The sequence below is a fragment of the Polistes canadensis genome, unplaced genomic scaffold (assembly GCF_001313835.1).
Source record: "Polistes canadensis isolate GaletaPanama2010 unplaced genomic scaffold, ASM131383v1 scaffold_15, whole genome shotgun sequence".
NCBI lineage: Eukaryota > Metazoa > Arthropoda > Insecta > Hymenoptera > Vespidae > Polistes > Polistes canadensis.
This window is the reverse complement of record NW_014569562.1, coordinates 383,821-399,536: the sequence shown is the minus strand read 5'-3', so window position 1 is coordinate 399,536 and position 15,716 is coordinate 383,821. Positions and strand designations below refer to the sequence as shown.

The following is a 15,716-nucleotide window of genomic DNA, read 5'->3' as shown; positions in this document are numbered from 1 at the left end:
AAGACGAAGTTGAACGAGTAAGTTCGGGGGTAAGAAGAGTAAGAAGAGTAAGAAGAAGAAGAAGAATCAAAGTTAAGTGTCTCGTCCTTTACATTCGAGCCACTTTCCGTATACAAAGTGCATAAGAGAATCGAAAATGCGATGAAAGAGGGAGAAAGCAAGATGGCAAGGGGTAAAAGAAAGGGGTGGGTGGGTGGAGGTGAAGAACGACGTTTGCATCGTGTCGTGTCTCGAATAAACGTTTAAAGCAGCCTTAGAAAGCCAACTAAATCTATCTCTTTCTCTCTCCCTCTCGTTACTCTTTCCATCTAAAATAAGAAAAAACAACAACTAAAGTTTAAGCACTCTCGAAAAACCATAACGTATTCTTTACGATCGGCAAACGATATCTAATATTGTAGGAATTCAAAGCATTCCATTGATCGATTTGATTTCGAGATCGCAAATGCCCTCCCCTCTCTTTCCATCCCCCTCCTACCGAATGTCCCAAAAATGTTCTAACAGTGTCTTCCTATCTCGTACCACCGTATTCTCGAATCATTCTCGTGTTCGCGTGCACCGGTCTCTAACATGGACGAGATGTGGACGTTGTAAAGCGAACATTGGATAACTTTATTGGAATTTCAGGACGTTCTTGACGTGCCCGTATCTTACGATGTTAGATTAAAAATCTATCAAAAATAAGGGAATGTGGAATAGAACTTGGCGTGCATCCTACGATTCCCGTGTGGAAAGTTTGCAGTACGCTGCCTGCTTAATTTCCATTGCACCACTTATGGATGATAAGTTAGTGATTCGTTACCTTCGTTCATTCATGTACGTCTTAATTATTTCATAAAACATATTATTTCTATAACGGTTTGATGTAAAAATGATAAGGTAAGAAATTAGATTGTTTTAATTGACGTGTTAGAGAACGTAAAAGAGAAAGAAAAAGAGAGAGGGAGAGAGAGAGAGAGAGAGAGAGAGAGAGAGAGAAAGACACTAAAACATGACAGGGAAATTTTAGAAGGAGAAAGGAGATATGGAAAAGAATGATGATTTTTAAAAACATCTTATACACCAACTTTCTCGCATTTAATCCTTAAATACTGTCTCGACTGAAATATCAGATGGTAATAGCAACAAGCTTCGGGTTATTACTTTCTCTTTCTTCTTTTATATATTTTCTTTTTTTTTTTCCCCAACTTTATTTTTTCTAATTTCAGTTAATAATGAAAATGTTAAACAATATTACAGCACGTAGAAAATAATAATAATAATAATAATAATAATAATCAACTTTTCGTACTCGTATGTGTTATATTCGAAATGACAAAAATAATTTATTGGTTTTCACACAAAAACACACACACAATAAATTAATTTTATTTATTATTATTTTATTATCCAAGAGAGAGAATGATACAAAATAAATAAATCAAGAATCATAAACATTCTACCGCTTAGCATATATAATTCAACAACAAATTCATTTTTCAATGATAAAAAAGATACACGAACAATTCCAAACGATAATATAATATAATAAATAATATAAAAGAAAAAGAAACAAAATCTCAATTTACAGGTATTAGAAAGAAAATATAATTAAATGCATATCTACGCGTAAACAGAACTCGAAACGTGTTTTAATATCGACGAGATAAATGTTTGATGTTATGAAAAATCTTTCGACTATGTAAAACCGGTGGTGGTAGTCCGTTAAACGGAAGGTGACAGAGATTTATCGCGAGATGAATCGTAATCGGAAATAAAATATCGTTTTAAATCGTTCGCTCGATATCGAAAGATTATTAGAAACGTACAAGGTACATAAAAAGGTAGGTAGAAATAGATTGTTGTAGGTAGGTAGGTAGGTAGGTAGATAGATAGATAGATAGATAGGAAGGAAGGAAGGAAGGAAGGAAGGAAGGTATATGTAAATCGTTGCTTGTATACAGATCGCGCATAAATCATATATCCTGCATCGCATTATGCTTAAATCGTAAATCACTATATTCCGATCTAACGCCCCCTTTTATTCCCTCCCTTTCTTTCTTTTTTCTTTTTTTTTTTTCTTTTTCCAACGAGATAACTCTAACACGCGAATTAAAATATCGACGACAATTCAGTAAAATACAATCATTTTTATATTCCACTTTAAGTAGTAGAAAGAGTGAAGAAAAAGAAGAAGTTAAGAGAGAGAGAGAGAGAAAAGGGGAAATAATATAGCGATAAGGAGAAATAACCATCGGATCGTTATAATCCGGGTAAGAAAGTTGTTCGACATTCATCGTAATGATATAACATCGTCAACGTAATAACAGCGTGGAAACATCACGAAACATTGTTCAACTTTACCTTACTCTCTCTCTCTCTCTCTTTCTATTTCTAGTTCTATTTCTGTATCCTCTACTTCGGCATCGATCGCTCGACGGGGTTACGCTTCTCGGAACGACGAAACTACAATATTTCGAAGCTGCAAGAGAGGAGAGATGCATCCGGTATAAAACGTATGCGTTTCCTGAAAGACGCGCGTGTACGTGCAGAGTTTCTTGTATCGGGAAACCACGAGAATTTACTCATACAAGCTAACTCGTTCATGTATATATGTATATATATATTCTCTCTCTCTCTCTCTCTCTCTCTCTCTCTCTCTCTCTCTCTCTCTCTCTCTCTCTATCTCTTTCTCTTTATCTTTATCTTTCCCACGGTTGTCGGATAGGTCAAAAAATCTTGGAAGCCTTAGCGTTGTCCGCAACGAAGTCCGGTTGCGGGTTGGTAGCACGTCTATATAGCTAACACTTTGGCTAAAATTCCGGAACATTCTCTGGACGTGTCCGTGCCGAAACTATCGAATTAATGGTGTGTGTAGAACGTTCAAGAGAAACGGTATTTCCCGTTGACGTTAGTACCAAAGCCACACCACACCGACTGTCTGCTGCAATTCCATCGAACCTACAACCAGGAATGGTTCTCGATGGTTGGTTGCGTCTTCGCCTCAGTCTCTAACCCTTTTCACCTATTCTATTTCTCTAAGCTTTTTGTTGGTCTATCAGCGATGTTCCGTCTCTAAGTGATACCACCACTCGATACTAGTGTTTCTACAAACTAATTATTATAATTTCATCTAATTATTATACTTTACCAACTTTCTCGACAATTATTTTGCATACTTACGCGTTTGAATTATATTTTTGTTTTCTTTTTTTTTTCTTTTTTTTTCTTTTTAATTTAATCAAACTAAAATATGTTTTATCAAATGGAGAGTAGATGGTATAAGCAATGTAATTAAGGATCGGGGGATTATCTTGAAAATAGTTTATTAACCAAGCGTATTTTATCGTTTCAGAAGAGTTCACGGAAGGAGGAATCTCCCCAACGACATCACCGAAGCGTTCGACCCTACTCATCGAGGGTGAGTTATTAATCTCGTATACCCGGTGTCTAAAGGTTCTCTCTAAAGTGCTCTTGCCATTGAATCGAAATCGATCCGGCTTCCTGGTTATTATTACGCCCGTAGGATATGAGCGAAAGGGAAAGCCGTTCTTATTTATTTCAGTGTCATTAACGCGCGATCATTCCGTACGTTCCTTCGTTCATTCGAACGAACGATACCCAGGTAAAACGATTCCTCCCGAGTGAAAGTAGATCAATTTATATATATACACATAGTTTAAATTATAGTATATAAAAAAATCTAATAAATAAATATATATATAAATAACTATCGAAATAATATTTTACTTACACCAAGATATATTAAATGAAACTATAATTAGGATCTAATGATTAGTTTCGCGTGTTAAATAACAACTTGTTTAGAAATTTTCAACGTATATACGACAAGATTTACTAGTTTCGAGAGTGGATTAATTCTAGGAAAGGTTGATGGAAAGGAAAAGGAGCCTATTCTCGTATAGTAAATATATATATATATATAACGCACCAATAAGGTAGCTCGATGAGAAAGGGCTCGGTGAGAAGGCCGATAAGGGAGCCGGGGTCCGCGCCTTAGGGTGCGTTCGTTGAGAGGAGGGAGAAAGAAAGAGTAAGAAAGAGAGAGAGAGAGAGTGACAGAGACAGAGAGAGCTCTTAGTCGACCCCGCTAATTATTTCGTTCGTGAGCTCCCTACCGATGACGTCAGCTTTCGACCATCCCATCTAAAAACAGTCTTCACCGACAAGCAACGCTTTCGTCTTTTCTGCTGCCTCACACTTGTGTTCCGTGATCCCTGATGCCTTCTTACTGAGCAGCCTTCCTTCGTTGTCTTCGGCCTAATGGCCATACACTTTGAATATTTTATCTTCGTCTCTTTCCTTTCATTCATCTTCACAAAGCGAATGAGAGAAAGAGATAAAGAGAGAAAGAGAAATAGAGACAGAAATAAGGACCAACACCACCAACGATGACGATGAGGTGGTGGTTGGTCACAGACGAAATCTTTTTAATAGTGAAGGGGAACAATGTGTCGAGATCTTTTTATATTTGGTGTTAAAATGAAAGGACCTTTCTTTGAAAGTTATCAAATTATTCTTCATTTTATTTTTATTTTTCTTTTCCATTCGTTTTTACGTTGATTGATTATCAACTTAATTAATCCAGTTAATGATACTTTCTCTCTTTCTTTGTTCTTTGTTCTTATCGTCAGACTCTTATCTCGTGATTTTGTTTTTTTACTTTGCGTTTAAAAGAGGGGTGTAGGGGTTAGGGGGTAGAGGTATCTATAAGATATACATCTCGTACAATTTGCCATCTAAAGTAGACTCTAACCGAATTTGAAAGTTCAAATTTTCCATGAACACAAGTAGAGGTATAAGTATTGGTAAAAAGGGATATAGAATATAAGGATGGAAGAAAGAAAGGTATAGACGACGACAATGCAGCACAAAACGCCATGTGGAAATGGCGGGCGATAAAAGTCTCGTTTACCGCACGATTCGTTTGAATTTTAAGAAGACGCGATAACGCGTGAGCTTCGATCGATCGATTCCGGGGGCTTGAGTTTTCTCCGTAGTAGTCCTGAAGTTTCTCTTTGTAAGTGTTGCCGATTCTTCAATCTCAGTTTAAATCAGACCTCCCCACCCCATGTATTTTCTCATTCGTCGATGCCTTTGGGGTCCGTGTGTGTTCTTCCTAGCTTCCTACTTAACGTCGACAAGCTTACGGTTTACAGTTGCTGCCGATAACAAGGGCTAGGTGATAAATTTGAGAATTTCCTGGTAAAGTTGTAACGTTGATGGAAATACTCGATGATAGAAAAAGAGAGAAAATTAGAGATAAAAACGGAGAGAGAGAGAGAGAGAGAGATAGAGTAGCTCGTTAAAACACGATTCTAGTATTCGAAGTAACTTTCGATTTATTTCAATGAAAATTCATACCTTGTGAAAATATACAAAAGGTCTTTTGATATTTTCCCCGTTTAATAATTACATTCATGACATTTACGGTTACGTGATTACAACAAAACAAAAGGAGAATACTATTCGTATATATTTCTTATTAAAAATCCTCTTTTGTAGAATTTCATCAAATGTACATGCACACGTACACGTGCACACACGCGCGCAACGATAAATATTCCCGATTGAATTCTATTCAACCATTTTGCATGATTTACTAATGCAAACCCGAAAATTATAAATAATAAAAGAGAGATTCGGTAATAATTATATTCATTAAATTATCGATACGTGTGTTGCGCGAATTATTAATATTATATTATAATAGTAAAATTAAAATAATTATTCTCTAATGTGTTAATCAACTAGAAGAAGGATGAGACGATGAGATACGAATTTAATGAAGCGTATAAGAAAAGAAAAAAAAAAGGGTGTCGAGTAGTGTGCTTCGTGAAAAATTGCTAAATAGGTAAGAAACATGATGATGATGATGATGATAATATAATAATAGTAATAGAAAAATTGTAGTTTAATGAGATAGAGGAGTGTCCTACCGGTCAACAACACTTTGGATATCTTGAAAATCTTCGTTGTTGTATTTAAGGGCGTGGTGGCAGGTAGGTAGGTAGGTAGGGTAGGTAGGTGCGGGGTGGGAAATCGGTCTAAACCAACCACCCACAGCCACCCACAGGAGCGCCTACAAGCAACCACCACCGCTAGCAACAACAAGAGAGACGCGTGATAGTCTAAACGCGCGTTACGACGATGAGGTCGTTCGCTAAAGCACGAGCAACAACCAACCATGGCTCTACACTAGATTCGCCCTTTCTCCTCCCTTCGCAGCCCCTCGAGAACCACCCTTTCGCGTATTCACGCGCACGAACACAGCTTCGGGGATCCACGTCAGAGACCACACATTCTGATTAGTGGCAAATAATAGCCGTAACAATGGGTCCCACCATCGCGAGCGACGGCTCGTCTGTCTGTCTGTCTCTCTGTCTCTCTCTCTCTCTCTATCTCTATCTGCTCTATTTCTGTCTCTGTCTCTCATTTGCTAGTTTCTCTCCATGCCTATGTAGATTGGCGCGCGCGCGTGTGTGTGTGCTCACATCACAGATGGCGTTCCAGCAGTAGTAAAGCCTTAACGCGTGAGTATTGCACGCATACGCACGCATTGTAGGTGCATTTCTACGTAGGTGCTTTCACGCGTGCATGTGACTTTGCGTGTTCGCATATGGGTCCCCCTTTGTGAATACTGAGTACGAGAGAGCAAGTGAGTGAGTGAGAGAGAGAGAGAGAGAGAAAGCGCCTTTGCGTTAACCCCAGAGACACGAGCCAATCAATCCCCGTCTGCTTTGGGCTCAACCCTCCTCCTACACACGCGAGTGTGTTTCCCTTCAGAGAGAGAGACAGAGAGAGAGAGAGAGAGAAAAGTACGGTCCTGGAATTTCGATGATCTTCGCGCTCTTCGAAAGACCTTTTTCTTCCCTTCCTTTTCTTCTTCCTCTTCTTCTACTTCTATTCTCTTTTCCCTTTCCCTTTTTTCTCGACCCTTCGAGACGCGTCGATCGTCGAGAACGCTCGTTTGCCGATCGCGATTTAGAAGGATCAAGAATATGTATATAGGTTTATGTGTGCGTCTGTATACGTGTGTAGGTACTATGTACTATATATATATATATATATATATATATATGTATGTGTCAGAAAAAGAAAGAAAAGAAATATCTATAAGAAGGGACGAAATCGTTCCTGTCGAGTCTTTGGATTTCAAGAGGGTGAGAACAAGGCGTTGCGACTTTCGGAAGGTTGCTTTTATTAGGCGTCGGGAAAGAAGGGCCGAAGGGTGCGAAAGAGATGAAACGAGACGAGACGGGCTCCTCTTACACCCGGTGGTAGGTAGTAGGTACTTAACGACTAGCGTGAAAATGTCCTGGCCCGTCGCGATAACTTTTTTCTCTTCAAGAATCTCTCCCCTCCCCTCCCCTGAGTGTTTTCATTTATTTATCTTTCAGACGAGTAAATCCCACTTGCTCGAAATGTCTCCAAACACTTTATTATCATTCATTTGTCGACTAACAATAAGCTATATACATTCACACACACACACACACAAATACATATACACACATTTTAATATTTATATCTCATTTCTTTTTTTATTATTTTACCTTTTAAACAACGTATATATTATTATATTATATATTGTTTTATTTATTTATCTTTAAGACGAATAAATACCACTTGTTCGACGAAGTGTATTCAAACACTTAATAGTTTGTCGGCAAAGAAGTTACTCGCATTTTAATATTCCTATTTACTTTTTTCGTTTTATTTTTTAAGTATATTTAAATTATACTCACCCCCTCCCTTCCGAAAGTTTTTAACGTTTTCTTAGATAATTTTTCTTTTTTTTTGTTGAATAACATGCAATCTATTCTTATTTTATATTTTTATATTATTCTATATACTGTTTAAAAAAAGAACATAATTACAAAATATTCTCTCTGTATGTAAAATTAATAATAAAATGAAAGAAACTTTTCTCGCGACGACATATTTATTATACCTATTATAGTTCGATAAATATTATTTTTATGTATATTTCGAGAAGAATTATGGGTACGTATCGTTTGTATAAGTATAAAGAACAAAAAAAAAAAGAAGAAAAATCGAAGTTGGTTCGATACCACTCACCGATACCATTATTACTACTACCTCGATTTTCATTTTTCAACGAAACGTGACTAATGACACCCAGTCGTATCTCCGTCAACGTCGTTTCTCAACGAACTCCAAAGGTGAAAAATCTCGTATCGAATATATGCATATATATATATATATATGTATGTATGCATGTGTGCATGTATAAATGTATGTATGTTTGTATGTATGTATGTATGTATGTATAAAATCCTTTTGAGATCGAACAACCTTTTCGAATTTCAAGGTCGGGGTTAAAAGATTGAACGATATTTTCCGAACAACCGAAGTTTTCCATATTCAACTTAGAAAAAGTAAAGGGATGATACTTCGATAAGAAAAAGAAGGGAACAAATTTAAAAACACAGGAAGAGAAGAAGAACAAGATGGATAATAATGTGGAAGAAGGAAAGAGAAAAAGGTTTGGGTAGCCGAATTGAGGTTAAATCCACGATCCAAGGTTAAGGTTAATAGTCGAAACGAGTAGGAGAGATCTTTTGAAGAAGAAAGGGGCTTTCCAATTAGGAACGAACGAAAGAAAAAAAAAGAAAAGAAAAGAAAAGAAAAGAAAAGAAAAGAAAAAAGAACGAGAAATAAAAGAGGGAAAAGGAAGAAAGAGAAAAGGCGACAAGTTCGTCTTTATCTAATCTTGTTCTCGAACGTGAGCGAGGAAACAAGGAAAAAGCAAAAGAGTTTTCTGTTACTTTCTGTGGTGAGTCTTTTGCCTTCCTACAGCTACGTGCTTTTCTCGACGTTTTTTCACCCACCCCCTAACCCCCAGCCCCCATCCCCCTCCTCTCACTCTCTGTCTGTCTGTCTTTTCGTTTCGATTTTTTTTTTCTTTTTTTTTCTAAAAAGAGAATAACGATCGGAATTACGGTCATTTTCTCTGTGACCGCACAGCTGCCGCCTCATCGAGTGTGTATGTGTAATACACCACGTGTATTACAGAAAAGAATAAAAGAAAAGAAAAGAAAAGGATGAGTTTTGTGCGAGGAACATTTCGTAAGGTAGACTTCGTTACACGTTACGTGTATATACTTCGGTACACGTCACTAACGTTGTACAAGGTACACGAGAAACTCAGCTGGAAGCCGATAAGGTACACGGCCTTATTAAGATGGTTCAATTCTCTATCCCTTATGTTAGTTCACGAAACACACTAGTCTATAACGAGTCAAAGAAAATATCCCTAGGTAAAACGTAATACTTCCTATTTTCTTTATTTAATCTGACATTAGTATATTTCACATATATATTGTATATATTTATGTATAAACAAAGATTCTAAATTACGTCCGAAATGTTTGTTGCTAGAATTAAAAATGATTTTGAGATTCAAAGGAAGGTTTGATATCGATAAACGAGATTATGGAAATCTTTATGGAAAATGTATAAATACTTTGCAAACAAGCCAATAAAATATGTAATACTGTGTTGAGATACTTACCATATCATTCGATAACAAAATATAATATATCTGTTATATTGTTGGGATATAAATAATACGTGTTTCCGCAAGAGTGTGATTCATTTTTAAACATCAAATTGCGTATCTTGCATTAATCGATGCGTTGTACGGAAACGTTTACCGTACCGAACACATTCGAGCGTGTTACACGGAAACAAGCACTGGTTAGAATAATCGATATTATTGTTATTTGGTCTTCCGTTAATCGATCGCTTAGTTAATCGCTGCTAGCATAATCAATGACTGTACTAGGGATGTACTACTGTATCTATATACAGTTACATACATACATATGCATCTGTAGATAGGAATGTAACTATTGTATATATATATCACAACATCAGTCCTATTGATATGAAATTTCAAACATGACCTTAGAATCAAAAGATGATAAGTTAAAAATCTCGTTGGAAGCTGATTCGTACGGTTAAGTTTAAGATAACTTTCATGGCCTTTGAAAACAGTCTTTTCGATAAGGCGATAATAGGAAAGATGCGAACGCTAATCCCCGATGAAAGTTAGCGAGACCATACTAACTAATTCATGCTACGAATTAGCTAAAGTCTCGATCGAATCACTTATAGTTTTACCTTGCTAAAGTAGTCTCTGTATGATTCATTCTATATCCTCCATAAACACACACACACAAATGTATAAAAGTAAATATACAGATGTATTTTATTGATTAGGATAAAACGAATGAATCTTTTAAAAAGAGATCGATAAAAAGGAACAAAAAATAAAGCTTCTAGTCGCGAGAAAATTTCGATATTTTCTCGATATATATTTTTCCACTCGATGGCGGACGATACGTTTTCTTCGAGAGTTCGAATGCCAACCGAGAAAAGCGATTGTATCGATGCCGTCTATCACGAGCGGATGTGAAAACGATTATCGAATCATCGATAATGCGATTTTCCTGGCCACTTCGGTACACGTCAGCCACACGCTATCGGACTACGTGTCTCCTAGAGTGAATCTATATGTGTGTACAATTGTATACGTGCATACGTAGCATAGACAGAGTGAGACAGGCAGCCAGAGAGAAAGAGAAAGAGAAACAGAGATGAAGAATATAAATGAAAGAAAACAATAAAAAGAAAAGTAGGCTACTTTATTAATAATATTATGTAAATTATAAATCATCCATTTTGTATAACCCCGTTCAATTATATTACCTTATATCAAAGTGAAATGGTAAATTTTTCAAAAAATTCACAAACAAAATAGCAAAATTGTCTTTTTCTCGGTAATACGATCGATTCAGTTTCACGCGAAAAAAAAAAACATTATTAAATCAAGTCGAAGGAACTAATGAACGAACGAGAATAACGTGTATTAAAAGTTGAGGAGGGAGGACTAGATTCTAAGCGAGACCGATATGAAAAGTGTTTATAAAATCGAGCATCAACATTACTTGTCAACCTGTTCGTTCTATTATCATCATAGGAAAGATCAAACAAAATTTCGTGCAGGAAGGTAAAATGAATTTAAGCGTAAAAATTTCATAAATATGTACGCAATAGTCTCCCCCGGTGGCGTTTATTAAGACGAATCGCGGCTCGTTAATAGTTTTCGTTTTTACTCAACCGCAAAATTGTGTCGGGCCATTAAACTTTCCTTCTTTATTTCATTCCTTTTTTCTTTTCTTTTTCTTTCTTCCTTCCTTGCTTCTCTCTTTCATTCTTCCATTCTTTCTTCGTTCTTTTTTTTCTTTCTTCCTATCTTGTAGACGTGGGTTGGAGCCAGTAATATCGCTGACGTGTCGTTAACGTTGCCGCCCCCGATTCAAAAGTTTTCTTTAAAAGTTCTTCGAGTGGTATAGGTATATACGACTTTCCGTTCGTCTACCACTTGGTCACGATCGCGTGTTACCAATCCCTCCTCTCTTTCTCTTACTCTTTCGTACTTACTACTCCCTTTTACTCTCTTCTATCATTGTAACGCTCAACGTAAAGAAGCCAATGCGCATTCCATGCAAAACCGTTTCCGGAAGTCGACCTTAACTCTCACGTAATTTATTTACTTCCCAACTTTTACGCGAATCGCGTTAACGTACATATAGATACGTGTACACATGCATATGTATCTACATACATATGTACATTAGTAATATATATAGATATATATTGTTGCATACATTTATCTTTGGTTCAAGTTGGAATAATTCCAACTTTCCAAAGTCCAAACGAACTTACTATAAAAATTCCACGAGATTTTTACTAATCGTTCGGAAACTCTATTATATAGTAGGAATTTTTAAATAATTGTGATATATTGTTTTTCATCGGTTAATATATACATAGATTTACGTTTTACGATATTCATGTATTCAATTAATTGATACGTCAATCTGTCACGTTCAGTAAACTACGAAATGTTCTTTAATAAATCGCATATCATTGTAACTTTGAAATGTTACCCGTCATTCCCTACTTTCCGTATTCCGTTTTCCTCTGTTAACCGTGTATACACGTTGAAAGATCGTGAAGTAAATTTCAACGAGAAATTTCAGCGAGATAACAACGCAACGCAGCTAGCTAGCCCGTTCGCGGCGCGCGCTTGTCGACGTTACTAAATTATTTTTGTTTTTTTGTGTTTTTTTTTTTGTCGTTGTTTTTTTTATTCCGTTTCACTTGGCCGCAAAACTTTGTTCCGTCAAATCGCGTACGAACGAACGAACGGTCGATTCTAAAAAAAATGTTATCTTCTTTTATTTAATTCTATTAGATTTTATTTCTTTTCTTTTTTTATTTTATTTTTGTTCCATACGATCATTTCGCGAAAATAGAAAAACTTAAAAAAAAAGAAAAAAGAAGAAAAAAAATAATAGAAAAAAGGGACGCGAAGGGAAAGTGAACAAAAGGTATTCTGGTACTATTACAGTTAGCCGGACTATTTTCTCGAATCGAGAAGTTTATGGTGATACGTGTAACGATTGTAAAAGTCGATTGTGTTAACGTCGATCGTCGCTATCCCGACATAAAAACGATTACCGAAACGTCATTAATACGATTTTCCAGCTGCACGCGTTGACGTATATATATATACGCTGCTAGTACCGGTCACCTCAATCGCCTCGCTGCGTTTATTCATCGATTTTGTCACACTCTCTTTCGATGGAGATGGACAGAAAAGGGAACAGGCTTTTATTCAAAACTCACACGTAACTACCCACATACAATATAATATATTTCAATCGCATCAATTCCCGTAAACACGTTGAAAACTTTCTTTATTTCTTTCTTTCTTTCTTTTTTTCTTTTTTTTTTTTTTTCTTTTTCTCTTAACATTCGCTATTTCGATAATGCACACACACACACATCCACGATATAATACGTAATTTTTTTATATTGTATAATTAATCAGGACAATTTTTTAATAGAAAGTATTTGTGAAAACGCTGATAACGAATTAAACGATGATGTAGAAAAAGAAAAAAAAAACAGAAGAGAGAAAGAGAGAGAGAGAAAATTTCAGAATATTATATTATATTTAAAATACATGTAATGTGGATGGATAACTGTGTCGATATAATATACCTGCTGTACATATACAAATAAAGTTAGTTACTTGCCTCTATAATCATATATAAGATATTTATAACATGCTGAAACATTCTCGTTCGAAGCTCATCAAATTTTCTCTATCCTTTTTTCTCTCTCTCTCTCTCTCTCTCTCTCTCGCGATTATTTCCATTCAGGTATTCTTCCGGAAATGTTTACGTTGGTGTGCGTTCGTAGACGACGACGTTCGTTTGCTCTCCGTGAATGAAAGATCGCGAGAGAAAGAAAGAGAGAGAGAGAAAGAGAAAGAGAGAGAGAGAAAGATTGATTTATCGATAAGTCCTCGCCAAGGAAGAATCTCGTAGGAATTCTCTCGCGGATGGAAATAATTACGTATACGAGAAGAAAAGATTCACCCGAGATAGAAAAAGAGAGAGGGAGAGAGAGAGAGAGAGAGAGAGAGAGCTACAAAGAATAAGAAGAAGAAAAAAAAAAGGACGAAGTTGAAAAGTGAGGATCCGTTATGTTCCTGGTATATAACTTCTTTTTTCTTTTCTTTCCTTTTCTTTTTTCTACCAGCAACCCTCCTATATATCCTCTCTTCTCAACCCCCCTGGTGCAGAATTATCACTCCAAGATATGAATGAGAATTCGAAACGATTCTTTTCTACCTCTACTTTTTCTTCTTCCACTTTATGATTTTTTTTTCTTTCTTCTCTTATATTTGTTCTCGTTGTTTTTATCAGATATCTCTCGTTCGTTCGTATATTTTCATTGGATAATTTTCTTCTTCTTCTTCTTCTTCTTTTTCTACTATTTTTTTTCTTTCTCTCGAGAACGTCGAAGATCGTGTCGTCTCTCTCTCTCTCTCTCTCTCTCTCTCTCTCTCTCTCTCTCTTTTTTATTTCTCATCCATTGGAAATATTTTATACAAAACTGTACTTTTTTCTTTTTTCTGTATAAGGTCGTACGAGTAGAATGTCTAGACCATTTTGCACAAATACATTAGGGAATGATAAATATATCATCGAGAAGTGTAATTATATATATGGTCGTTCCGATTTCGCGTATTTATAGAAGTCGAAGTCTTGTTGCATCTTTCATAATTAATGTCGAAAGTATAGATTCGTAATTCTTGGTGGATCGTTTGAATCTATAAGATAATTACGTGGGAAAATTCATCTGGATTCTCCGCAGGTTTGAATAATCATCCACGCAAATATGAAATGGAAAGAATAATGGCTCTATTGAAATATCGTCAGGTTATATAAATTCTTTTCAATTGGAGTATACTTCTTTTTTCCCACCTCCCTATCACTCTTTCCCTCTATCTCTCTCTCTCTCTCTCTCTCTCTCTCTCTCTCTCTCTGTGTTAATACGTCGACCTTTATCACATTTGATAATTAGAATTATTTTCATTTGAAGAGAATATTCTCTTGATATTCTTAATTAAATTAATTAATAGAAAGAATCGACGAATATCGGTGATATTATATTTGAAAAGCACATTGTCGATTAATTATTATATTCTATAGTTAAAGTACGATAAAGTATTTACAAACATAATATCTATACATTTTAGCGTATATATGTAGGTCTTTATATATGTTCCATTACTGAATTAGAAACAAGGTAATAGTACTATAGGTAGAACATTGTTATTCTATATCGACAGAAGTACTCGGTCGAGGTGGGAACCCACATCTTCCGACCACTCTCCAAAGTCAATGAAGTTATTTACTTGCATAAAACATATCTCGCATTATCCTTCTATCCTTCTCTCTCTCTCACTATCTTTTTTCTATCATTTACAAAACTATTTCTCTATATTTCTCAACGGTTACAATGTCAGTGATATAAGTTAATTGACACCGTACTGGGTTAAACCACAAGGTTTAATATATATATTTTACAAAATCTGAAGAAATAAAATGAAGACAGACAGATAGATGAAGATATAGAATGGAAAAAGAAAAAAAAGTAATAAAGAAATAATAACCAGTAATTTCTCCATTCGTTCCACCTTCTTCAATCTTTCCTATCCGGTTTTAATTCTGCATCCGCTTATCCGCTATCTAGGCTAGTTAGGCGTTATCTTTTACCTAGTTCTCGAACTTTTCCGTTTTGAACGCTCGAAGAAAAGTGCTATAGTAAAAGTCATAATATCCGTCTAAAGTCAAGGTTGATATCTTTATTACGATGCTACCGCGAATAATACAGGCCTCTAATTTAACTCACGGACTCTTACTAACTTACCATATAATCGACTCTATTAAATTCCTTAATCTATCCATCGTAACTCATCTTTCTCAAGACCTTGGCTATTTGCCGGATTATAGATCTTATATTTGATATCTCCTATTACTTTACTCACGGATAAAGAGAATGAAAAAAAAACAGAAAGAGAAAGAGAAAGAGAGAGAGAAGAACAATCATTACTTTTCATGATTAATCTCGTAGTTATGTTTTTCTTTCATTGCTACTTTCTTCTTCTTTATCTCACTCTCTCTCTCTCTCTCTCTCTTAGTAATATCTTGTATTAACTATTATAACCACAGATTCTCTATGCGATATTGTTCTTAGAGAACTATCGCGAAGTTCGGTTTACTTTTCAACGTAAATGAAACGTTTCCCCTATTCCCACTCTCCTC

The 15,716-nt window shown here is 35.7% G+C and overlaps 1 protein-coding gene across 2 annotated transcripts in view; it reads left to right on the top strand.

Annotated features, from left to right (window-relative positions):
• Positions 1-15,716, top strand: part of LOC106793533 (leucine-rich repeat and immunoglobulin-like domain containing-NOGO receptor-interacting protein 4) — a 288,380-nt gene that overhangs the window by 102,216 nt on the left and 170,448 nt on the right. For both annotated transcript variants that reach the window (XM_014760542.1, XM_014760541.1), the window contains one exon: positions 3,335-3,400. In XM_014760542.1, the coding sequence (XP_014616028.1) occupies positions 3,335-3,400 (66 nt within the window). The remainder of the gene's footprint in view (positions 1-3,334; positions 3,401-15,716) is intronic.